Source organism: Acanthaster planci, linkage group LG13 (assembly GCF_054643075.1).
Source record: "Acanthaster planci isolate LZ-2023a linkage group LG13, COTS_SCS, whole genome shotgun sequence".
Taxonomy (NCBI): Eukaryota; Metazoa; Echinodermata; class Asteroidea; order Valvatida; family Acanthasteridae; genus Acanthaster; species Acanthaster planci.
Genome location: NC_141789.1, coordinates 5,440,209 through 5,467,820, shown reverse-complemented (window position 1 = coordinate 5,467,820; position 27,612 = coordinate 5,440,209). Strand labels below are relative to the sequence as shown.

Genomic DNA, 27,612 nt, shown 5'->3' with positions numbered 1-27,612 from the left:
ACGGCAAAGAGTAATCAGTAAATTTACCTTTGCCTCTTCGATAATTTAACACTGCGGATTCATGGAAAAAACTTCATCAAGCAGTAAAATCATTGAAGTCAACTCGAGTCCGTGACGTGACACAATTTTACACAACCTACATGTAAGCATAGGGGTCATTCCATGAGGTTGGGTCACAATTTGTGACGGTTTCCTCATTACATCAAAAACTTTTATCAACTGTTGTGACCTGTAGAGTAGGTCATTTACTTGGTAAAAATAACACAATATATACAATATATCTATATTCAGCCTTGCAAGGTGTACAGTATGACAATGTCAATTTGGAATCCACATGTAGGGAAATAACTGTTTATTTTTACGGAACCAATGTAACAATTGACACCATCAGAAATTGTCCATCAACCTCATGGAAAGACTCATATGAGTGTGCAATTATGCTTCACGACCATATTTTCCTGTCAGTTTACCTGTCAATGGAAGTACTAATAATTATGGACACAGAGAAAATTATATCTGGAAACACAAGTGGTTTGATGTCTGGAATCGTAGTTTTTGTTGTAAAAAATCCTGTAGTTGTACACTGAGCTCAGAACAGCCGCTATGTTACAGTTTTGATCATACCATTATGCTTCAGGGGTGATAGTGAGATGGCAACATTTCACATTGAGAAAATGCCTTTTTGTGGATAAAATTTGACTCGAAACTGCTCCAATTTCTTTAATTTATACCTTACATTAAGTTTCCTCTTGTTTCAGTTTTCAACACATTTTGTAAATTTCCACTCGTGTGTTGCTGCTTTTAGTTTTACCCAATGATGATTACTCCTATGACATCTGTACATACCACACAGAAAAATGGGTGCATGTTAACAGATATAATATCCAAAAGGACACAAACTACACAATGGTCGGCTGACCGTTATTTTAAAAAAAGACAAAAATTCTGTTTTCCCCAAAACTACAGCATTCTGGACGGAAATATTTCACAGACTGACTGAGGCTGTTACATGTACATATACATGTATATACTTTCTTTCAGGTAAGATATTCAAACATTATTCAGCAGTCCCATTTTTGTGATTTTATCAATGGTAAAAGTTGCTTCAGTGGCATACAGTGGGAGACTTTAAGATGCTTGGTGGGGGCAAACACACTGGGCTCAGGTGACCAGTTCACCGTACCACCTTGACATCCTGAAGGCAACTTACTATTGTTTGCATCACGCTTGAGCTCACGAGTGCATGCCCAAAATAATACAAACAATAACAGACTGATTGTGATCGCGTGGGATCAATATGTTTACCACCATCAAGTATCTCACAAGTCTCCCACTGAAAAAAAATTACACACTTCAGTTAGAGTTTGGAGCACAAATTGACTACAAATGTTTGTTAGAGATCAAATGACAATCAGCCCGTTCATGATGTAAAAATACCTCTGTCTTGAGGGTGCCTACTTCTGTCAGAATTTGGATTGGTTTAAAATTAAAGTTTCTTTATGATAAAGGAGTTTACCTGATGCAAATATATCACCGTATTAATATCAACCCTTAAGATAATGGCAAGGTCCAAACCAAGCAAAAATTGTGGCAACATACATGTAGCTGCTCCTTTTTGAGCTCCATGGCACAGCCAGTCTTCTCAAACAAACTCTGTGATTTCCAGACATTTTTTTCCAATCACAATAACTTTATTGCCCTTAGTGCAAGGGTAGTTACCAGATTTGTTGGTTCATAAAGTATTTGTTACATGTCCATGTGCACTGATGGCGTGTGGACAGTCTTGCACCGATTTACATGTGTACATGTGACATGAACGTGTGGTTGTGCATGTGTCACTGAGCCATGACTGCCGATGACTGCAGCCTCTTTACTGCACAATTGAATTAAGTGTTGTTTATTTGATAAATTCACAGCATTTCATTGTTGAAGGAAGAAACACAAACTTGAAAGTAAATTTGCTGACCCATACTTTGAAGCCAAATAAAAAAAACGCACTTTGGGGGGATCTGCAGATTGATCTCACCTGTGTATTATCCAGGTACTCAGGCCCATGGATTTTTAGCAGGACAAATTACACAAGCTGCATTTTGCGCTTTGTTAAAAAACTACATGTAACAGCATTTTTACTTGATTTACACAGCAGTGGACTCAAGAAAAGAATGAAGTCCATAGAATGACATACAAAGTAAATGACAACCCCCCAATCAGCTAATTTGAAAATTTGCAGCAAATGTAAATTATGTACATACTGGTATATACTACCTTTAACTTCATTTTCATTTGTTTCATTTGAAATTCAATCTAATATACTACTTTATGTGTACATGTTGGCAGACTTGTGTCTGACACTGTTTCTACACCAATTTTCTTCTGATTTACTGACCTATGTGTAGAAATAATTGGACTGGATATTTGCATGTAGGAAATTCATGTTTTCCTCCTAATATTGGGTTTTGTGTTTCACAGACACCACTAAAAGAGCACTGCGTTTTGTAGATGTACATGTATTACACACACAAGCTAATCGCAGGTCATCTGGAGGTGATATTCAATTCCAGTTAACACTGAAACATATGTTCCTTTTATGTCATTGTAAACCACTCAATTCTCACAGATGACCTCACTTAGGAGGAAATTGGGACTTCCACAGTTTCAACAGTAAATGATGAGAAAATGTGCTGTTTGTATGGACAGTAAAAACTAGACGCTCTGAAGTTTAAAAAAAGTTCAACTGATCTTTGGCATATGCCCTGTTGCCATGTCAGCAAATGTTCCTTGTTCTTACCAATGTTGGTGTCTAGGTGAGCTTGCGCAACACAGTGTACATGTGGAATATAAATTTCTGAGTATCACACAAGAGATACTCCAAAATGGTACAACATGCTACCCAAGACTGTTGTTTCCACCAAATAAAACCTTCAAAATCTCATTTAATTTTCACAAAAAGAATGCATTACATTACACATCCAATTTCCATCCACCCCAGGAACGGCTTTGTAACCTCAAGGCATAAGCATCATTTTGTGGGTAACCTTTTTACACAGGGCATTTCATCAAGGACCATTGTAAACTCAGTTGGCAATGTCACAATGAGCACCTGTCTTTAATGAGGGTGGCTGAGGAGTAGAAAGAAAAGACAAACATGTATTGTTGAGCCTACCTTGTGCTCCACCTTAAAGGGTTTTGCTGTTTTTGCTTTTGCTAAATTTTCTCCTGCTAAAATGAGTTTCATACTTCACATAAATTGAAATCAGTTGTCTGATTTTTCCACATATTATACAAATGCATTCTAATGCAAAATGTCCACACCCAGAAAAGGGTATTTCACTTGAGTGAAAGGAGTTCATATACTGGTGATTTCCGTGTAGGTACAGTACAAGTAGCTGCGTGAGTAAAACAATGATAAAATTTGTATTCAAGTGCTGTTACGCGCAAGTCCTTCAGCAGTGCAGTAGCATCAGTGGAATTCACAAAATCAATTGCCTTCCCGTGTTTTTTAACTGGGCAACTTTGTGACGTGGTTTGCTGCCTGTCAGTGACAGGCTGTCACCATGGTATATTACATTCTAATAACATGTACACTGTACAATGTAGTTACTCATAAAAATAAATATTTTAGGTCATCTGTAAGATTTTACAAATCTTATTAATGCCTGATCACTTCTAAAAACAAATAGCTGCTTTCATTTTCATGGTAAACATTGGAAAACATTTAAAACTTCCAATTCAAAGGAGAAGAGCAAATTCTGACGGACTAAAGCAGTGCTCACACACAAAAAAGCCATAAATCTGCAGTCTTATGTACAGGTCCACAAACCAGTACACTGTACATACATACAAGTACATCCCTAGAAGATCAGGTCTTGTCAACATGGAACATACTGTTACATGTACATTGTAATCAATGACGCATGTGCGTCACCTGCAATAACAACCCACAAGTTTAGACCACATGCCTCTGAGACACTCGTCAGAATGAGCAAGGATAATAATGTGTTAGTTTTCAGATTTTACACTTGATAAATGTACATTTTATTTTATTTATTTTTAAACAAACTTAGGTTTGATGGATGCAGTACATTGTACCATATGTTAAAAAAAAAAGGGTAGACAAGGGCCAGCAAGAATGTTTCTCTGGCATGCCTAACACCAATTACTTCTCATGCTAATCTCTTAAATGTTTACTGACAAAAGCTGAAATCACCTGCTTCAAACAAGTTACCTACTTCTCATCAGCAATACATTTCTTCTGTGCTGGGAGTATTGCAAGAAAAAAAAGTAGTCATTATTCCATGCAGCATGCTTTTCCATATCTTGCATTGCTTGTTCCTATTTCTTAACACGTACACGTACATTTGCCTGTACATATAGATATGTCCCTAGATCAAGCCAGCTAATATACATGTACATGTAATATTAAGCATATTAAAACATGGTGTTCATTAAACGGTTCAACTAACTCAAAATTAATTTTCTTGAAATATTTTCCAAAATGGTAATCTTGGACTGCTCTGGAGTAAAGTTGTACCTGCATACAACCACAAAAACAAATTTGAGGTGACTTCAAAACTAAATCTACGCTCATACAGTATGACAATGACCTCCTGAAAAAGTCCAAATGGACTGCTCCTGTACATATAAATTGAAGGAAACTCCATTTCTTAATATTAAAAATGTACTAATTTCACTCTGTGATCCATTTGGTATTCCAGAATGTTTTCAGTGTGCACTGTTCAGGAAGACGGGTTTAGCATTAGCAATAGGAAACTCTCGAAAATGGAAACTACATGTATGTAACTTTGGAAATTAATTAACATGGACTAATTGTTTATGAAGTATATGTTTATTTTATTGGAAAGCTCACACAGTACCAGTAACTTGATCTGTACTAACAAGTTGGTGGTTCTACATTGTATTTTGAAACCTACCCGTAACTACCGGTATCAAGTGTTTACTGCAAATTCCAAGCGTCAATACAAATCAAGAGTCAGTCAGAATTACTTGTACATCAACAGTTAGAACATTTACATTAAGTCAGTGCCGCCACCTGTGTACTAGTATTACGATTCATCTGACAGAGACAAAAAGGAGAGGGAGTTTGAAAACCTACATAAATCAAAGAATTGCCTAAATACAAGAACTTTTGGGAGGCAAAAAAGGTACACACCTGGGGTAAATGTAGACTTTCAGGCAACAAACTGTCTTTATCACTCAAATCAGGCAAAAGAAATATATTTGCTTTTTTCTTAGGTTTGAAAAAAAATGAGGATGGGCACGATTTTTTCCCTGTAAATTTTGTAAGCTAAAAATATAAGGGTGGGGCAATGGTCTTTTCCCCTAGTTTGCAAACTCATTTATAACAGTTCAGCAGTAACAAACACTGTCAATGCTGTACAGCAGCAGTATCAGTAGTTTTTTTCAGTACTGTTATTTACTTGTTGGTCATAGAATGCTCAAATTGAGAAAGCAAAAGCCGGTGTATGTGGATATAAATGCACAAGAGCAAGCCACTTTTTTCATGCTGACAAAGCTCAAACGACAAAACAGAAATATTAAAGTAGGCCTTTATGCAAATAAGGCTCAAGGGTCAGCATCATTAGTTATTTTTGAATTATTTATTCATATATTTTAATACTCTGAGGTACTTATCAGGGTATACAGTTCCGAAGTGTGGTGTCTTTATAACTACTGGTTTGGTGGTTCTCTCACTAATGCCTTGTAACCGGTATACACAAAAGTGTGTTCATGATGTACACGTAGTCACTTTTGTACTCTATAGCTTCAAGATCATTTTCTAGGATGGGTTAAATATCCTGGAAACTTGATTGTGTTGTGTTGTGGTGTGGTGTTAGTGGTGGTGGTGTGGAGTGGTGTTTGTTTTTCTGACTATAACTTTCCCAAGACCAGTATGTTGGGATTTGAGTCAAATTGACAACAATGGTTTCAACTTTCTGAACACTGTTATCCCTTGATCACATTTTGGAACTGGAAAGCAAGTGCCAACCTTGTTATTAATTATCTCGAGAGAATACATTTCCAAGAATTGGAATTGTTCATGTATTGAAAGAAATTTGATTTGTTTCATCAAATACGGCCCGAAAAGTAATACAGAGATATACATGTATCCCTTGGCTACAGTGCAGTAATTTACACGTACACATGTACATGCATGTACATGTACCAGTACCTTTGATAAAGACTTACAGTAGCCTAATAAATTTTTTAAAGGGTACATACATGTACCTCATAATTTTATATTCTTTGGGCAGCTAGTTAGACACCATGGCATCTACATGTACAAGCACATTAGCATGAGAATATGTATTGTCTCCTGATTACAGAAATTTTCACTATCACTTATTATCACAAAGATGTAATGTTACATACTTATTTAATGGTACCATAAGCAAGTCAAGCTCTGTATTTTCCAGTAGCTGCCTTGGGATATGAGGGAACTTTCCAACTTATTGATCATCTGCCCATTACTTGGAGTTTGTGACTGCATTCTGATTGTTAGATGATGACAGCAGCAATGTATGCAAAGCAATGTTTCCCTGAAATCCTACCCACCAACTCTTGACCGCTTTACTGCCAACGGTGATGCATTTGGGATCTTTGTTGCATTTTGAGATGGACACAGGCTCGGAGAACTGTCAGTCAGTTGAATGCATCTACAGAGCACTATACTACTGTCATCATCTCAGTGCATCTTCAAAGGGGAAAATTGTTACACATGTGGTTTACACAGAAGCGCATAGATTTCTGTGGTCTTGGTTCAAAGATCTATGCTTTACTTTTAGCTAGAGTGAATTAAGTCAGACTACAGAGAGCACTTTATCTGCTTGCAAGTGCATTCATTCTCTGACATTCAGCAGAGTGCTTATGTTTTTTTAATTGCTTTTCCCCCCAACTTTCTAGGGGAGGTTATTAACAGTTTGGTTTGAGTGTTACATTAAATTATTCGTGTTGGTTTATGGCATCATACGACAGAAAATTGAAATCACAAATGGTGCCAATATCTTAAATTCCACAAATTTGTATTTTATGTGTAAAATGCTGTGTTTAGGTGAATGTAACATGCCTTTAAAGTATGCTGATATCGCTATATTTTGGTAACAACTACCCATATGCAGCAACTTGATGGAACATTCATCCCATCAATTTCCAGTTAGGGGGAGACAAGGGCTAAATTCATGGTGCTACAGCAAGCGGTGACATCACACATTGTGACACTGTGCACTTTAGACAGCAACATTGAAAACGGCTCACCTTTGGGGGCTATCTTTATTCACGGCAAATACTTGACTGCTGCCCCTGGGCTACGGAAGGATATTTTGTGTGTGCTTAGCTCTGGACATCTGAGGATTCGCATCGTCTGATGTTTCAGTTTTAAAACATTGTGCATGAACGTGAAGCTATTGCAGGCCATTTGCATAATTTTCACTTCTTATCACTCAAGCGATATAAATAATGCATATCTTATCCATTATTTCCATAGTCTGTAGTCGCCCTAGAAAAAAAAAAACACAACCTTCCTGAGATTGCTAATCATGGATAACAATGCTCAGTTCGTCTGGAGATAGTGCCCTCTAACAGTGATGGTTCTTGATCAGGGAATAAACTACATGTACGTGTGTAGGAATGTCTTAGAACCAAGACCAGGTTTCACGTTGTTTGGGACAAGATCAGCAATGTGACAATTCAATAAAACCAATTATTTCTTTGATCCTGTCCCCCAGAGAATTTCTTTCTACAGTTCTTTCTTAGAATTGAAAACAAATCCTTGTTTTCTTTTTTGTTGGCGCTTTTGCTTTCGGGGGCATCAAGCCCAAAGAATTTAATAAGGAATGCTCTCTACTTTCTTTGAATTCCACAAATTTTTCCAAAATCTACATGAAGAATCCTTAAGGGTTAAGACTGAAGATAAAAATTCTGTACATGTACATGTATTATAAACTGTAAGCACTACATTCAATGGTTATTAAGTTGGTCACAGTTTGAAAAGCATGGGGCAGTTTCTTTCCGATCATTAAACTTCAACAACCACACAAAGCACAAATAAAATTTATTACCAAGCCTGTAAACTTTATGAACTTGGCTCAGATTGAGTTTTCCACTGACGATGTGAAATGAATACAGGTACGAGTGATAATTTATGTAATGATTAACACTAGACATCATGATAAATATTTATTTTAAAGGAGAACCTGCACAGAAAACTCATAATGTGCATATACCGCAGTACATGTACAGTATCGGTACCAGTAATTAAACAACTTTCTTTTGAGTGGAAATATGACAAATTTATGCATTTCAACATGTTCAAGCATTTAATACAGTTTCCTTGAAATACTGCTACACTGTACATGTAAAATCAAATTAAGCTCTGGATCAATAAAAATGAAGGGTGTTTTTTCAGACGTTTATCTATTCAGTGCTCTTGCAGTTATGTGTAAATCAATGGTTGCTTTACAACTGTGACGCAAGTGGTCAGTATATATGTACTAAGGCAATGCTGATAGGAAATTACATTTGTCTGGGCGTGCAGCCATGTAAAGAAGCTTCTTACCCTTGGCAGTTCCACTCCCAATAAAGATGGCATTTAAACTTCAAACAGCAAAAGGACTTACGTGAATTGCAATGCATGTTATCATGCCAATTAAAACCATTGATTAAAAAGCCCTTGTGCATTTCAAACTATGGTTCCAAACCTAATTGCCTGTACATGCATTCAAAATACATTCTGTGTTTTGTGCATGGCCACTGTAAAAAAAAATAAAATAAATTAATCACTTTAAACAGCATGTGTACTTGTCGTGCACAATACCCTGCCATTCCACCTGCCGGGCATACATGTACATGTATGGCAAAACAATAAAAGGGGAACATGAATATCTGACAAATTGTATACAAAATAACACTTTCCTCAGAATATTGGCTACATACCAGCATACATGTGTTTTCAACTGCAATAAACTTATTAGGAGATAAACTGCATGAAATGCTGGAGGGAAAGGTACAGTGTTCATGCACATGTACACACCGGTATTTATTGATTTCATGGTTAAACTGAGGTCTAAGGAGGCTACATGTAGTTGTCAGAAAAGTTCATTTAGAAAAAAAGGTCAAGTCAACTGACAACAACAAAGCTCAGTAACCACTAACCGCACTAAATTACATTTCTGCAATTTACCACTGAATGCACGCAGCTGAAATAGTGGCATGTTAGTCTCTTGTTTCTTGTTTGAAACGTACTGTACCGGTATGTACACAAATAATCTAGTCTTTGATTCTGTTCATTCGGACATTCAAACACACCTTGTACTCCTCGAAAAGGCATGTTGTGTTCATGCACAGAGGTTAGAGAGCCTCGAGATGTGAACAACTACTGCATTTAAAATGAGTGTGATCACAATCTTAAATTTAAAAAAAAAATAAAAGCAAAAACAAACAAACACCCTATACTGCAGATCTGTAATTAATTTACATATCTGAAATGGTGTGACAAACTATGAACAATGTCCAATGTGCAATGTACAGTACATCCATCAAGGCTTCTTAGTCTACAATTTGGACACAGTACGTGTTTGTGTACAGGTGTATACGTACACTTGTGTACATACATGTACATGTACATGTGTGTCTTGTGTACACAAGCATACATGTACACTGCGAAGTAATCTCAACAGCTTCCTCAACTGCATGCAAAAACAAGGCATGGCACGTTTTAACTATAAGGAAGAGTGTCCCTTTGGCAGGAACACACTGTCTGCACTCACAGGTTCGTGGGCATTCCGTGGAATGTGGGTGCATTCGCAACCACTTTCTCTTAAAAGGTGCATTCTTATCATATATGCCTGTAGCTGCAATTCTGCCCACCTGCCTGTCGCTTCCTTTCTAGTGAGGAGTTTGATCTAATCAGAATGGATGTAAACATGCAAACATACGCATTTATTATAACTTCAAGCGCCTTAATCTATTATTCATTGTTATTTTAATTCAAATTTAATTTTAATTATAATGTGAGTAAAGAAACACAGTGCAAAACCACATTTAATTAATGTACTGTATGCTGTACTGGTAGACACATGTACATATATCGGTACAAAGTACAGCATAGAACATGCCGTACATGTACATGTTTTGCACTCAACATGCACATATGTACATGTACATACCGGTATACACATGTGCACATTCAACTTCAAATGCATGCATGGGTAGCAAAGCAGCCATTACCTTTTAAATAAGACTAGATATGCCCATGCACTGTTAATCTATGACTGCAACTTGTTTGGAAGAAGGTGCGCTGCTGACACACACCATGTGTACTGCCGTTCTACAGTTCTGCATCATACATTTACATACTGTATGAACATGAAAGTGCACTTGTACATGTACATATGTACTCACAAAAGAACATTATGCGGCACACATTCCAGCATAAGTCATAACTGTACACTCTGACACTTCAGCTCCATGTGGGAAATATTCCATTAGTTGAGGTCACTTTAAAATTTCATCACACAGAAAACCACACATAATTCAATTACCAATTAACACACTGACCTAAGGTCAGGCTGGCACTTCAAATTCTAATGAAATTACTTGAGCACCTGATGCTCCTCCAACATAACTGTGTATAACTGGTGTAGAGGTATCCAATTTTTCCATGGTTAGCAGCATACTATAAGGATCATGGCATCATTGCATTGGGGTGGGTTACATCATTTCCTTGCTGATAAATTGGGCAAATATGGTAGGACCAGCATGTTTGTAAACAATTTTAATTGTGACTGTCAAGATACATGTATGTGCCGGTATGTTGTTTTGGGGCTGCTTTTAACATTTGCATCGTACATGAGAATCTCAAACAATAAAAACAAATGCACATACAGTTCACTGTTCACTGCCTTGCTGCATTCCAGCCATGAGCAGATAGATAGAGCCTTGTGAGTTATATGGTGTACTCGTTATCTAATTCTGATTACACACATCAACATCAACTGGATTTCAAACACATCTGCTTTGGTTATCTAATACATGCTGCCTGCAGTGCTAGATGCTCCAGCTACATGTTTGTACGAAGAAATCCTGTACAGAGTAATTTACACACATACACGCTGTACAATACATGCTTAATTGCATATCACACAATAAAGCACTTACGGTACCTGATGGGCAATTAAGTTTAATACCCTACAGTGCATGTTTTTCATAATCGGATAAACTTCTGTTTTGTTTGTTTTTTTATCCTCTTCAACTACAAGTACATGTAGACTTCATAAACAATCACTGCTACTGGCAACAAACTTAATGGCTCAATTAATCAGCAACAAAGGAGCATGTCCATCTTCAACAAATTCTGATGTAGACGCAGCCGGCCTAAATCTCTACACTTGTGAGAAGTAAAATTCTAGTAACAACTGCGAGTAAAATGCACCCTCAAACTTGCCTCTTAAACAACAAATGGCCACATTGCCATAGGCCCGGTACCCTATATATCACTGATATACGTATACGTACATGTACCAGTACGAACAGTACATTATTGAACACATCCTAGTTGGTTAACAGAGATTTGACCCTCCATTCAAACACTATGCTCAAGTTAGCAATTTTAATACATGTATGTGACACTGCCTCTCCCCTCAAATTCATTTTCATACATAGTGGAAAATTTTCAGCAGAAAGCTTTGGTATAGGCAGTGAAAGGTTTGAAATTTGTAATGTTCATGTGTATCCGCCCTGAGCTTGAACAAGAGAGGGCGTGTTTTAATATGTAATGACAACGGTCTGATGGTGGGAACTCACCACATCCACACAAAGGCTTACGCATGTATGGCACGGGATATGCTGAGCACGTGAAACCAATTCGTGTTTGAGTCTTAGAAAAAGACCATATCAGCAATGTGCGCATGGGTGTGGTCTTGCCTAGACAGTCAGGTACTGGAGGAAAAATATGAAAAACAAATGCCAAATGTGATGAATGCAAGATGCTACCGGAACGGAAAGCGCACTAGCACTGGAATGTTTGCCCTGCACATTCTAGATGCACATTTCAATAGCTATCATGCACGTAGAGCTACATGTACATGTACATATAGGTAACATGCCAGGTTTTTTTTTTTTGCATGTCTATAAGGGACCACACAATGGGGCACGGTCATTGCACAGTAAATGGGTCTATATTCACATGCTGCCAATGTAGTCTTGTTATGACATACATGTACATGTATATGATTTGAATGCAAGGTCCTCAGTGGGTTGAAAACTTCCCATTTCAATTTGATTAAGATACTGGTATCCTTTCGCAGATAATAGAGGAGCAGCCTTTAGCCTGGTTTTCCAATGGTGGGTTACAATGTACACACACATACAGTGTATACGATTCTCCACACATATGAATATGTGTGATTCAATCCTTCTGAATAATATGCTTATAACGAATAAATCTTACAACTGCTGTTTCTCGACAAAAAGGTATATCAACAGATGTCTGAATTCAAATTTGGGTGAAATTTACAGAGAATGCTGTAAATTTGACAAAATTAAGCCCATGTACATAAAAACTTTTTGACCTGTAAAGTATCCATTATTGGTAGTTTTACCCTCAGTGGCAGTAAGTTTTACAGGACCAGCTTGGTCATAAAAGAATTACTCTGTCAGTTTTACAGTACCGTGCCAACTTCTGATCACTGCCCAGGTCATTGAGCCAGTGCAATCCTGCTACGTTTCAGGCGTCAGGCTGCTTGTATGGACTGTACGTATGTACATGTACATGGTTATTTTATCAAATGCAAATGTAGCATGGCTTGTAATTCCTAAAAGTTTGGTTCCAGATTCAATGTTGTGTAATGTGAAAATGTTAGAGGCAAGCATGGAAATATGTTTGACCACAAAAGTACATATACTAGAGAAAGTTTTCAACATTTTTGGAATCCTGCATTCCACATTATCCGAAACCACATCCTGTATCAGACTGGAAATTCAATCACTACTACGGAAAGTTTAAACTTTCTGTAGGCCTTGAGTAAACCAAGTGCGGATGCCCGGAAAAATAACCATGGTGGAATGTACCGGTAAGTGATTGCTCATGTTAACTTAATTACAAATTTCAGCACAGTGCAAACACAGCTTATGTCTACACGTATTTGCTCGGTATGATGTGATGATGTGAGGAGTTCTATGTAGCTGGTGTAACATGAAATATGGAATACTCTGATGTTGATTACAGTAGAACATGTGTCTGCATTGTTCTCTGTCCATGACAGCATATGCATTGTGGCAATGGACCGAGAACAGTCATGTGACATCATTTTCACACTAATTGCAGAATCAAACTGAAATTTAGTTTGCTTCACACATGGGCTAAAGATAAGACCTGGGCCAAGATTAATTAATAAAACAAATAGGATGGTGCTATGTTATACAAGTAGTGTGTAAAGCAGAACAGACCAGCCTGGTCAACATTAATTTATGGCCTGTGTCACAAGGCTAAAGAGGGCATTGAACAGTGGGAGTGCACATTATGTAGGGCTCTGTAAAACATAACATTATCGCGTGCTTATCTCAACTGAATCTCAACTGGATTCTTATATACCATCTGAATCTGACTGATTAATTGTTGATTATGCAACAACATTAATTACATATTCATTAAAAGGAGAATAGGAACCATGCAAAATTCATTCAACAGTTCATTATAGTCAAACAATAAATGCACACTACACATGGTCATACTGAAACACACCTCTTCGCACAAAGTGGCCAAAGCTAATGATAGATGCAAGCCTGTTCCGTCTTCTGACATGAACAAATTTCAACACAAATCCGATATGTTGTCCAAGGCTTAGAGGAATATTCAGGACAAATAGGAACATCTATTGTACCACTAACAAAAGTGAAAACGCAAGGACAAATTATGTAAAATGCTTTTACGTAACTATACGTAATATGTACCTATTTTTGAGATGAGATTTGTAAATAAAAATTGGACCTCCTCAATCAGCCACTTTCCTTGAGGCCTTTGATGCAAAAGTTGGATTAACTACAAGTGTTTTGGACTCAGAATTGACTTGTTTCTTAACACCCTTCAGATTCAAACACAAGGGCAAATACCCAAGTTGCTCCACAAAAAAGTTGATAAAGTTCTGCAATGCACCGGAGATCAAATCAATATTTTTGAAGTTCTTCACGTTGAAATTCTTCCAGTTTACATACTGTGGCTTCAAAAGTTGCTGAATCATAAATAACATCTTCTCAGGTTTTAAACAAACGTGTACAGAACCATGTTAATTTATTTTTTTAAATGAATGAAACAAACATTACTACAAGCAAATGTTGTTTTATTTACCAAAGCAAATTCTTTTGTTTATATGAGATGACCATAGTTATAAAGACCAAGTATCACATACCAGAGCAGTTGTGAATAAAGTCAATGGAGATTCAACATTTTCAAAGTATTTTAAAATTAAAAATGTTTCTCAGTCGAAGATTCACGTCTGTTCAATATTCTTCGCTTTTTTTGCAAAACTGACCTTCAAGGAGATAATATACACTGTATTGAGAAAAGTGGCATCAGGATGCAACAGTCCTCACAAAGCTAAGGTTTTTTAAAAAGTGAGCAGCGAAATTTATACTTCGATTTCCACTTCTCCACATCAAGAAAGAATTGAGGAGGCCAAAGTTTGACAATAGTACCAAGCCTTAAAAAGGAATAGCAAACATGAAATGAACAACATACCAAGTGCCGCATGTGTGTGCGTGTGAGTAATCTGATTTAGGGCACTTATGTTTTATCATCTGTTTGAAACATGTCACACAATATGCTTGACATCATCAATTTGGAGCCATGACAGATTAAAGTGATACTAGGGCTGTGCCGAATATCCAAATAACCATATAATCCATCCATTACCGAATATTCAAATAATTTTTTCCAAATTTGAATATGCAAATGCAAATTAATAAAAAGAAAGGGAGAATTTTCTTTTATTTTAAATGAGAAAAGTTGCACTATGGAGGCTTGTTTCGAGCAGACTCAAATGAAAAGCGACAGAAATCTTACAGTGATTCAAAAAAGCGAATTAGTCATTAAAAAATTTGAAAGGAACACAAATTTTCAACAGGGCAAGAAGTATTGTATGTCTCTTAAATTTTGCTAAATCGTGGCTGGAGATACTCCTGGATGTAAGAAGCTATTATAGTGATTATAATGTACAATTGTAAGGATCGACCAATGTAGGTTTTAACTGCCGATCCAATGTCCAATGTTTCAGTCGGAACATTGGCTGATATCCGATGTGATCCGATGTTTTTACCAACAATAACTGAAAAGTAACCTCAACAGGATGTAGGCCTACTACATCCAACACAAAACCAGTGTACTCCTTTAAAATGTCAGTTTACACATTCCTGGTAATACTAATAGGATTAGTTTTTGCCTTCACAGTCACTGTTGAGAGAATAAATTGTGCAAATTGTGTACATCGATCGCTGCCGCGCATGATACTGATGTAACCGATCACACAAACCCACACGGTGCTTACCGGTACATGCAAAATAGACACAGCACCTTGGCCTGAATTACGGTAGCCTTCAGTCAAGGCACACATGGCACTGATGCACCACTGCATTGGTGTCTTTGACGTGCATGCCAACAGCAGAGGTGCACGTCGTGTATTCAGGTAGCCACTCGTGCCTTGAATAAAGGCTAAATCGCGGGCTTCCTTCAGACCAGCAACACAGCACCTCATGGGTGGTGCCACAAATGGTGTAGTTCCCGGGCTGTTTTAATGGCTGTTACTGGAAACAGTAAGTACACTGACTGTTCCATGGGGCCACGGTCCATACATTGCATTATTGCGGCATGGATTGTGCAGGTGTTATTTTCAGGGATACTTGGGTTTAACCATGGTATAACCGTTCATTTATCACATCAAATGAAAAAACCAAAGCTTGTATTCATGCTCATAAAAAATGAGATTTTTCTTTGCCAAAACCGAGTGTAGAGTTTGCTCCTTTCTCCAAGTCAACATCGGCACTCATATCGGCAAGGAAGGTCACATTCTTCCAATCCGATGTTTTGCTATGTTGCCGAACATCGGCCCGATCCGATGTCTGATCCCCTCATTGGCTGACCCCTATGCAATTGTGTGTTACTGCAACTGATTTTGTATATGGTTTGTTCATCAACAGTCTGCCAGTCAGTACAACCAAATATTCGGATATTCGATCGAATTAAATGTTGAATATTCGAACAGTGAAATATTCGAATTGACTCAGCCCTAAGTGAAACATGTACTGATGTACCGGTATATGTAGAACACTAAACAGGTCGATATTAAACAGTAGCACACAAACGTTGAGTAGGCCTACGAAGTCAAAATTGTTTTGCTGTCTCTACAGAGGAAGGGTCCATGGAACCATGAAACTGTAAGATGTCTGCCTGAAAAATATACTTTATATGAAAACAAATCTACTAGTACACAGTCACAAACATCTGGTCTGGCAGTTATGAAGGCCCACATTGTAAAACTTCAAAACAAATTTTAAATGGCCCTAATTGCAAGGGAATGGCATACGTATATTTGCAGAGGTAAAAGTTAGAGAAAAATACGACTGGATTGCAGGGCTGGTACCTCATAAAATTGACTGGACCAGTGCAGGGGGTAACCTTCCACCACCATAACCACAGCAAGTGCTATAAGACAGACACTGTAGCATACATGTAAGTGATTATGAACATTACAGACTAAGAAGTTGGTGATAGCACCATGCAAGGATACATGTATCTCTTTTTAAGTACATGTGTGTGTGGTTCTGAAAAGAACCAGAGGGTACTCAACATTTGGACGGTAATGAGTGTGCTCTGTCCGTCATCAGGAGACTGCCTGTTAATATTAAGCATTAAATAACAAATTGTACTATCCCAAACATTATGTTTAAGTTGTAGGCCTTCCTTGTGTCAAGGGCCAAGGGGAGATATGTTTGATAACCACTAGGCTGCTGGACTTGTCCTGGTGTCCATGCAACAAGACCAACATTAAAATCTCTGGCCTCCATCTGGGCACTGGGCCGGTCCATTAGGTATTTCCAATGTACTTGTTCAACTGAAGTCTTTTAATTTAGTTCAGTGACTGGGACTGTGCAATCAATTGGTCCTTATTATCTGTCCATCAAACGATTAAATGAACTACTTGTAGGTAAACGGTAACAGACCTGGAAATCAAATCACTTGACACCCTTTGCCCAAACCCTACGACATGTATGAGACTAGTCTAAAAAATCTTAAGTACACGCTTTGATAATTTCCCTGCCAAATTCGACTTCTTAGGATGTTTACTCTTTCTGATGGCTGATATGCCAATGCAGAGAAAAATCAGCGATGCCCGGCCATGCAGGCTTACATGATTTATGGAATTCTTCCTTTAATTGGGCCCAGGCCTTGCATAAATTCAACAAAATAACAAACCTCATATGCATTCTTTATGTTGACTGTCTCCTTGGTTTGTGCCACATGCCCAGCTATACCCTGTCCAAAGGGTATACGAATTTCATCTTCTTCGGAGTGAAGAGCATCCTCAACTGTTGAATTCTCCGTCACGTCAAAAAGCTTGGACACTAGGTAGCGATTATCACGATTTCCACGTGCCAAAAAGAGGCTGCAGCGATCTCCATTCGTCAAGATACTCACATTCATGAGAATCTTGTGGCTGAGCGTGTGTAGGTCAAGTTCATCAGCTATGTCACGAATCAGTTCCATAAACAAATCTTTCTCATCAAGCTGCTTGAGTGCAGATTTATTTCTTCGCACCACTTTCCGTTTCCTTGGTGACAGAAGACTGCGTAAACTTCCACTGGCACCTGCAAAACTTTTGCGTAAGGAGTGCAACATTTTGTGCTTGTCTGTGTTTGATGCACAGGCAGAGACATCCGGCCAGGACCCAATTTCATGGCTTGACATGCTCTTTGCAACATGACCAACTGAATGCTTGGACAGCCATCCATCCACCAACTCTGGTGTTGCCTTTGCAGCAAAAATCTCCATGGCAATATCATGATGGGTGTCCAAATATTTCTCAACGTCTTCACGACACAAATCACGTTTTTCCGACATTTTGAATAGCCTTTAGTTATGCACGGTGTCCTGATATTAATAAAATGTTTTGTACAGTTGATGATTTTAACTACGTATTGAGTCTTGTGTTAGCGAATAAAACAGGGAAACGTCATTTGGCTGTGTCCGTCCAGTTGTTCGCACCAGAAGGCCCAGGTTTACGGCTGGCGGCTGAACTCGGGAAGAAACAGTACCGCACGAACTTGCCAAGCTGTGCCGGGTTGCATTTGCCATTCACCATCGCCGTGACCAGCTATCACTGTCATTTTGCTCAAGACCCAACACGCCTTTTTAAGATATGGAGGGAACACAGGCATGTGCACAGTACCTACTAAATTCACACAACATTGGAATTCTTTTAAATACCTTCATTTGTCCAGAAAGAAGCTGCACACACGGTGAACTCACAGTACCGGCAATTCCCCTAATGAGAACACAGTATTGGCAGTATGCACACAGGCTACGTTCGTGCGTTGTATGTTCGTACGCACAAATGCATCGCCCTCCCGAGCGCGAAACGTGATATAAACTAACCGCGTGAAGCTAGCTACAGATTTGTGCACGAACATTGCATTGGACGTCGACACGCGTAGCGTACATATCACCAATCATCGCCAGGGTGTTCGATTCAAGGCATGACGTCATGCTCAATCTGTCCAATCCAAGCTCTTTAAAAAGTTCTCTTTGTTGGCTTCACGGGCTCAAAAGCTCTCGCGGTGAGTTTGTTACGTAGTGATGCTTCTGGTCAAGAGAAGCAATTTCCCTCATTAAAGACGGCAGAACATTCTCGAAAGTGACAAAGCTACGCCCAATTTTTATTCGTCAGAAGGAAGAGAGCAAGAGGTTACAATTTGAACCTTAATTAACTGATTTTATAAGCGCGGTAGGCCATTAAAGTGGGCAATTGGGATGACAAAAAAGAGCAGAAATTAAACCCGGTGTTATGATACAGATCCCGCCAGAACCATCTTTCGAAGGAATGGCAACTTCTGGTTGTCAATTTCTAATTCTAATTCTAATGGTCTTGGAGCATGAGGCTTCACTTTCAGGATACAGTTTAGGAGGAACGGAGGTGGCAATAACACCAAAACGTTGCTCTTTTCTCTACATGAGAAAGCAGACAGAAGCCAACATGTATGTCAGGCTAAAAGAAACGCATTATATGTATAGGAAAAGTCCGTGGATATGGTTTTTGTGTACGGTTTTATCCATCTCAGATTCTCTCTTCCGATAACTTTGATCACTCTCCCAGTAATCACAGGACCAGCGGCTGGGGTGATGCGTCCGTGACCCCTTCCTGGGACGACAATCCAGACATGGGGATCATGTCCCACTCATCGCTATTTGTTTGTCTTAAGGGAAGCCTACATGGCGATGTCTTGCAATAATACTTTGTGTTTTTAAATACGTCCATTGCACGTCAGCAGCGTATCAGCCAGCTTTTGACGTCAGGGCTTTGCATCTATAGTCATATTTGTGGCTAAATGTTCGCTCGAACGATCACAGTGTGTGCATGTTGTGACATCTTGCCGGAAGGCTAGAAAAGTATTTCCCAAATTTCAGCTTCGCCTCCGCTGCACATTCATCTTTGACATTGAAATCAATAGTTGTTTGTTAAAAAAAAATCCCATCCTTTGGTCAATAGCTTACAGTTTGATATTCCTCTTGCAAAAATTAGTTTTAATTTTTAAAACAAAATTTTTAACTGATGCAAATTTCAAAGTCAGTGGATTAAAATGAGGCACGCGTAGACAAAGCTGAGATTTGATAATCGGCCATGCATCATGTGTGTAGGTGACGCGGATCTAAACTCACATCAGACTCGTTCGCTTCATGTAAGTAGAAAACTATTCGAAAGTGAAATCGATCACTGACGTGGAGCCGAGATAAAAAAAAATTAAATACATGAAAATGTAAGGGATTTTTAAGTGAGAAACTAAGAGTGATTAGTTGTTTCATGTCAGGTTAGTGATGTCGTGAGGACAAAACAAAAACCTTCTGTCCAACACAACTTTCTGGGCAAAAAAGGACGATCACTTTTGTTGGTGTGTTGGGGTATTTGTTCGTTTATTTGTTTGTTTTCGGCGTAACGGCAAAGGAGCTGCTCCGAACACTTCGCGAAGGCCAGTCTTTTGATCTAGGTGGCGCTATAACTTAATAACCTCCTTCAATTCACCCGAACGTTTTATGGCTCGCGGTTCGTAACTTTCACCATGGCGACCAAAATGCCTTCCGATTCAGTGTGTTGTGTAAGAGTAATTTCTCCCAAGTCAAGTCAAGTTTTCCCGACTCAGTTGTTGATTATTGTATAAATGTACCTGTTTTCTCCATAGACCTATAGTTTTTATAAAAAGCTCTGCGGTTTTCACTCGATTCAAAAAATTTAGAATAAAGAACTTCGCTTGCGCCGAATACATGTATCAAAACGCCTCTAGATTGCAGAGTGGGGCCTGCCCGTGCTGGCGCGACTGCACACAGCTTGGACCATCAGTGAGTGAATTTAAAGAAAACACGGCTGAAAGGGTTCTATATCATATATGCAGGTTCTCCAGACTGTTTGAAAACGTTTTTCATTCTACGCGAACTAACGCATTTTCAACGTGTCATTTCGTCATTTCAATTGCTGTGGAACTGAGTTCTACCTACGAGCAACACATTTCGGCTTCGGGTATATTCGATTTCATCTCGTCCACGCTGAAATGTCTGTATAAAATGCAGGAAACAAATTTGCCTTTTGCCGTACAATCTAATACAAGTTTTCAATATCATTTTACACCTGTAAATTTTTAGAACGATACTTTAATTTTATCCACGAACATCGTCGCGCTCAATTCCTAATTTCGATCTCAAAAGGCCACCATGGTAGTGCATAATTCAAAATTCTAACATTTTAATTCTTCCTAAATTCGTTTAGGAAATTTCTTTGATATAGATGCAATAACTGGACAAAAATCTGTAATACGTTTATCCAAATTTCGTTAAACGTCACTGTGAAATCCATAATGAAATCAGGCATTTGTACCTTTCAGATTAGTTTTCTTTAACAGACCTTAATATTCTAGGTAGAATTTATGAAACAAAAGAATGCAACTGTTTTTGAAGTTAAAAAAAAACCGTCTGTATGTTTCTTTTAAATTGAAAGAGCTTGAATGTGTGCTCTGTGAAGCAAATTATTTCTGTCAGCAGTTATCCGAGCTCAGTACGCCTTTTGTCTTTTACATGCCAACGGTTTGTCGAATTGTTCTCAAGGACACGCATAACAGATACTTTTAGATACACAAGACAGATTCAGACGACTAACGTGTTGAAGTGATTGATACAAGAAGAATTCAGTCTTTAAATGCTGCCATTCAGCGACAGCTTAGACGAATCTGATCTGCAACGATGTTAATATCGACACAAGACTGTGGTGGAGAGTTTAACTGGGTAACTGCATAGTAAAGGAAATTTTTAATCTTCTGATTGAGATCATTCTTTTCAATTTATCCAGGAAAAAAGATGGCATTTTCAATTTTTTTTGGCAAGATCTTCACCGAAGCACTCATGTTTATGGAAAATATGTGATGACCTTTTAACGCCAACAAAACCGAATATTTAAAACACATACGTGGCAACATTACACCATGTACGTTAACTGTTTCAACTCGCAGTCTCTTGTATTACTGATACTTATTTATGCCCTCTGGTGTATACCTCATTTTGATTGATATTTTAAATTTGTCCGGTGTTTTAATGTTTTAAATAATTCCAATGCATTTTGAATCAATATTGTACAGCGCGTTTATGTTCAGCATAGAATTTGCACTTGATCAATTCCATTATTATTAACAATATTGGCAGCATTATGTTGACACATTTAGATGTCATGTGACACAAACTATCACGCCCCCTCCCCCTCCGGTGCACCCCCATTTGAAATCTCTGTTGATTTTTCATAGCTATGCAGCTACAGCTTATTTTCTCGAGGTGCCCCTTGAAAATGTGTGCATCCCCGGGTGCCCTCCCCCCAGACATTAAGCCCCAGTTATGCCACTGGCTCACCCAAAGGAAAACCTCCTTCTGAATCTGAGCCCCTCCCATTCCAACCGTCCGCAATACAAATCTTAATCCTGTAACTGTCTACAGTACTATTCCAATTCCTTTTACTCTTAAGATGGAAATGCATTAGTGCATTACTAAGTCGTTCACCAACATTTCAAGTGATTTGATATATACAAATATGTACATACATGTATATAAAAATGCATCTACATAAAAATTAACTGGTAACAATAAAAATAAGGTGAAAAATTTTTATTCATTGGCCCTTACAAAGTGACCTTTGATGACTTACACAACACCAATTATAGACGCGTATGTGCTGTGTGATATCTAAAGATTTTCCACTGTATTTTTGTCAGGGTTAAACGCAAATATACAAAAAACAGATTTAAAAAATACCAATTTTGTTTCACCTTTGTCTGTTTCTAGAGTCAGAAAATCATATTCATAAAATTTGATCTTACTTTTGCCTCAGTAAAACATGTTTTAAAAGAGATTTAAAAATTGCATCTGAGAGAAACAGTAGCAAGGCCATCAGCCGGATAGTTGTAATGAATGGTCTTCAAGTTGTCCATACACCCTAGCTAGTGTTCAACAGTTTGCTTTTCAAGTTAAAGGTTGACCACTGCAACAAAACTGTGTGTAAAGCTGATCTATAAATGGTTTGCCTGCCTGACGCTGGCTGAACATGATTTATGCCAGGAATTCTTTATATATATATTGCTGGACTGGATGTTATTAATAATTCATCAATACCTAAGATATTTAGCTATTCTTATTGGTTCAAAGCATGTCACATGGCAGGTCTTAAATGGCACTAGCTGGTTCCACTTCCTGCAGTATGTGCTAAATGTGCATCAATTCCCCTGGTCCAGTCTTAAGCAATGTTTAAGGCTGGACAAGCACATGTTCGTTCTCTTATTTAAATAGCTGAAAATTGCCTTGACAGAGGGTATTCAACAAGGAGTGGCTGAATCTTCAGGTTAGAAATGATAACACCAGCAATCGGCCCATAGCCACAAAAACAGTAAAGACTCACTTACTGCATGATTCTATGTTCGCTGTCTTTATCTAAGAATGGCTTAGAATAATACCTAATTTGCCAGTTTTGAACTGCTTAAGCCAGCTGGTTAACAATTGCAATGGCAGCTCATTTTCAAGTATGGACTGCCAGGGCACTTAGCTATCACATTAAAGTTAGTTTTGTCAAATTACAGTTCATATTTGCAGGTTGGGTTGCCCATTATACAACACACACAAGTGCGGGTGCTGCCTGGCCAAAAGCTGCATTCAAACATCTTCATATCCTTAGCATGTAGGTGTCCCTTCAATTTGGTGGCTTCAAAGTTCAAAAATACACGGTGTTGAATATGAATGGTTTTTGCAGAGAGGCATTCCTGAATCTTTAGTAAGCCTTAAATATGCAAGAACCCCTTGTCTAATGCCCATGGGCAAGTTCAATCAGCGGCTATTTGTTAACCACTGGTCATTTTTCCTTGATGCCCGATATATATTGAATGCATAGGTCACCGGTCAAAATCGACCACTGGTTGACTATTTGTCACTGATCGAACCTACTCCATGATGGTCATAGGATGGTAAACTGCAAGTGCCTGGTCTCGTGCCTTCACTCTCCTTCAAATGTAGAACTTGTACTCCTTGACCACACACCATGATAACATGCCCAGCATGCCTAGAGAACCAAGAAAATAACACACCCTCATCTATACTAAATTTAAAGTGTATGCAACATATAAAATGCAATTTAGAAAACAGCGAGAGCAAAAATATAACAAAGCAAACTAAACAATCTGAAATTAGTGGACTTCTTTCCCTCCAGTTAATACAAGTTATGAGTCAACTGGCATGATAGCTTAAACCCTAGCACGGCAGAAGAGGCCTCGGGAAAATAATTTGAAATGATGGCAAACCATAAAGTGACCATCATGGCTAAACAAATTACCTCGAAACAACACACAAACAGTTTGTCTTCCATTATCAATAGGGCAGAACTGATTCCATGCATGCATATATGCAGAATTCGGTTGTGCTCTAGTGGTTTTTATTGTCGGGTGTTGCAAAATTAGCTGGCCTGAATTACCTCAAGGTCCAGTGGGCCATGCCAGCACAGTCAGCAATGAGGGTAAAGCTGCTACCAAACTGCTTAACCTGAAAAAAAAATTGTTGGGGTTAGGAATAGTTGAATATCTGGTGGATTGTTTTAGCAAATGAACCACAACTATCAAATGTTGGCATATGCACAGGTATTCCTCCTCAGTAAACAGAAAGATACAAAGGGTCATCTTGGTGTACATAATACATTGTAAGTAAAGTCATGTTTATATATGGATGAATTGTGTGCATTGAAGAATCACCCAAAATGCAAGTGTATTCCTACACAATATCACAGCTCAGCGACACACTTATTTGTTCATGTACACTGCCCATTAAGGCTAAATGCTTTTGCGATATTGATCCTAAATGGCACCTTTCCAAAAACACGTTTTCAGAGCACCTCATGTCAATATGCACATTTCTGTCATGCATGGATTCACAATTTGGTAACAGAAACCCATAAAATAAGAGCTCCCTGAATGAAATCACAGCAACAGTGCTTTGAGTCATCCAGACAAGCATGGACAATTTGAAAAGTAAAAATAAAGTGCAGCATTCCTTACACTTCACCCCAAAGGATGTCAAGCAAATTTAAGCTACATAAAAGGTTATCAATCAGATGGACCCTTTAAAATCCTCAGTTCACCACCGAGGATTGGATGCTTCGACACACTATTAAAGCAGAAAAGACTTCTAAAAACAATTATTACGCTTTGAGAGAAAATTTTGAAACAAGATTCAAAAGGACACGATTGTGAAGGACATTATATGTGCAGCTCTTTTCAGAACTCAGTAGGCTACTCAATGTTAGTTTCTAGCTACAAAGACAAGATTTGAAGGAGTGGTTCCCTAGTCTAAATGTAATAGGTCTTGTGATATAATCTATAATGCCAAGGAAAAAAACAGTTGTTATTCTGAGATTAATGAAATAATGAAAAGCAAACACTGCACTAGATCCATACATCATGGTCTTGACAACAAATATTGCAGAAACTGTCCAAGATATATGTTCTCCAAAGGGATTTCCTACCAAATTAAAGCACAGCAAGATGCATAACTATTGTGCCTTTCCTTGGAACATAAAAGATAAGTATGTTATGGTCTCTTCCACAAATGAAGGCAGTCTTCATGAGGTGGCCTTATTGACAGGACTGAAAACTTTCACTGCATATTTTCTTTTGTTCAAGACTGCCCTCTTGACAGGATCGGCAGATGAGCTGTAATTCCTATCCAAATGGACACTACAATTTCTGTTGCAAGAGGGATTGTGATTATTTTTTCCCCTACTGAATCAAGAAATGGAGATGGAGTTTTATTTGTTGGTAAGGAAAAGCTTCTTCTTGATCATGCTGTTGTCAAAAGTTGAAAAATAAACCGACCAAGAATTTTTATGTCAGAAAACCACGGACTTCATATCAAGGCCAATTTCACGAAACTTACGCACTGCGTAAGTCCGCGACTTATGCAACAACTTATGGTGTAACTCACACAGTCATTTCAGGTGGCGTAAGTTGTGGGAGAAAGCAAAAATTAGTGATTTTACTAGCTTATCCTGTTTAAGCCTCATCATTGCTGAACTTAACAAGGCTTATACGAGAAACGTACAACTTTGATGCAGAAGGTAATGAAACCCTTGCTTGGCTGTTAAATGAAGAAAAGAAGAAAAGACGAGGTGATTCACGGACTTTTTGATAACTGTTGTTAGACTGGAATTGAACAGCAATTGTAAAAGCCATTTTTGTCCCCATCCAAGAAATTTAATACATGTATTATTAACACGAGGCCCAGCTGCGCAACTTTTTGTGAAATCAAATCTAAGTATATTATGCAGCTACGGCATAAATTTGTGGCAAAAGGCTTACGTAAGGTTCAAATTATGCCATGTTTTGTGAAAGCGGCTGCTGCCCCTTTAAGAAATTTATGACATGGTAAGAGAACACAGTCCTTGAAACTGACAGCTGGGTAAGGAGGTCCATTAAGAAATTTTACAATATTGTAGGATTATTTAATTCATTTATGGATGAATAAACAATGGTAATTCGCTCACACTAAATCCCCAAAACTATGGTACACTGTTTCAAAGCAAGGCTGGATTATCTCCACTATTGAGAGTAAACAAATGTTGGTAATGCCCAGCAGCCTGGTCTTTGTTTACGAGTACGATCTTTTGTTACAAGGCCCAGTTTCCTTTGTCCGATTTTGGAGACCTCTGGCTTGCGTATAAAGAATACGTGTCCAGCACCGGCAACCCCAGCGGCAAGTGGTTAACACAAATTCAGGGTGATTCAATTATTTTGTTTATAATTACCTTCAGGATGGAGGTCTTGTCAGGTGAAATGCTGATACTCCAAACACTGAGTCTTTGATCAATGGAGGATGAGACTAGAGTGCAGACATCAGTGAAACACAAGCCTAGTGAAGGGTTCAGCAATGATAAACAAGATCACTCATGGGTCAGATGAAGTCTTCTCATATCACATCTCTGATGAACCAAAGAAAAATCTGTACTCCTATACAAAATCATAAAAATCATCTGTTCTTTGAATTTCCAAATGCAGCATGACAAACAAAAAGACACTTTGAGCTTGAAAAACATACATGTGGCAATACAAATGTGAAAAAAGAAAACAACTTGAAAGAAAAGTAAGGTTTTGCCCTCCTGTGGGTTATATGTATTGAGCTCCTAAAACTTTACTCACAACATCTTGAAATATGCTTTCTGTATGCAATTTTGTAACTAAATAATTGATATGTTTTCCTTTTTATCATTAATTTTCATCTTTAAAAATTCAAATTCAAACAAATATTCAATATTTGATAAGTAATTAAAGATTTAAATAATTTGAACAGCCCTATGGACCAATTCTCATTCACAAACAAAACTAAACTAAAACTTGAATCATGAGTGACGAGTGGCCAAGCTCGAGAGGTGAAAATCAAATAAAAAAAAAGTTAGACAGCACTGACAAAGATTAACAAGCTGATGTCTTTTTTCTAGTATTGCTCTCAAAATCCACCAAAATATTTAGCCTGTTTATTGTACATCTTTTTGCAAATTTCCCAACATTACGCTAAAAAAGATCCGCAAAATATCTTGGTATTTTTTGTATATGGATCTCCACATTTGAACGACTTTGAATATTCCATAAAAAAACACAAACAAACAAAAAAACAAACACAGAAAAAATAAACCAACAAACAAAAACGGATAAGTGCATACTGCATCTATGATCTAAATACAGCAGGGAAATCCTAGACATGTGATATATATTCTTCTAGTCTTTAGAGGCCACCCTCATATGTATTAGTGATAGGGCTGGGAACCAACCTAA

General features: G+C 38.0%; 2 protein-coding genes across 7 annotated transcripts in view; both read right to left on the bottom strand.

Annotated features, from left to right (window-relative positions):
* LOC110982457 (cGMP-specific 3',5'-cyclic phosphodiesterase-like) overlaps window positions 1-18,658 on the bottom strand; it is a 154,072-nt gene extending 135,414 nt beyond the window's left edge. For 3 of the 6 annotated variants that reach the window (XM_022240856.2, XM_087144813.1, XM_022240859.2), the window contains exon 1: window positions 17,480-18,657. In XM_022240856.2, coding sequence (XP_022096548.2) covers window positions 17,480-18,124 — 645 coding nt within the window. In that variant the 5' untranslated portion in view covers window positions 18,125-18,657. Of the gene's footprint in view, window positions 1-17,479 lie in introns of all 6 variants that reach the window. The other 3 variants (XM_022240854.2, XM_022240857.2, XM_022240855.2) reach the window with 2 other exon arrangements.
* A 2,876-nt stretch (window positions 18,659-21,534) lies between these two features.
* wdr6 (WD repeat domain 6) overlaps window positions 21,535-27,612 on the bottom strand; it is a 29,614-nt gene continuing 23,536 nt past the window's right edge. The window contains exons 23-25 of the mRNA XM_022240880.2: window positions 26,589-26,692; window positions 24,267-24,334; window positions 21,535-23,858 (exon numbers count right to left, since the gene is read on the bottom strand). Of these exons, the coding sequence (XP_022096572.2) occupies window positions 23,720-23,858; window positions 24,267-24,334; window positions 26,589-26,692 (311 nt within the window). The 3' untranslated portion in view covers window positions 21,535-23,719. The remainder of the gene's footprint in view (window positions 23,859-24,266; window positions 24,335-26,588; window positions 26,693-27,612) is intronic.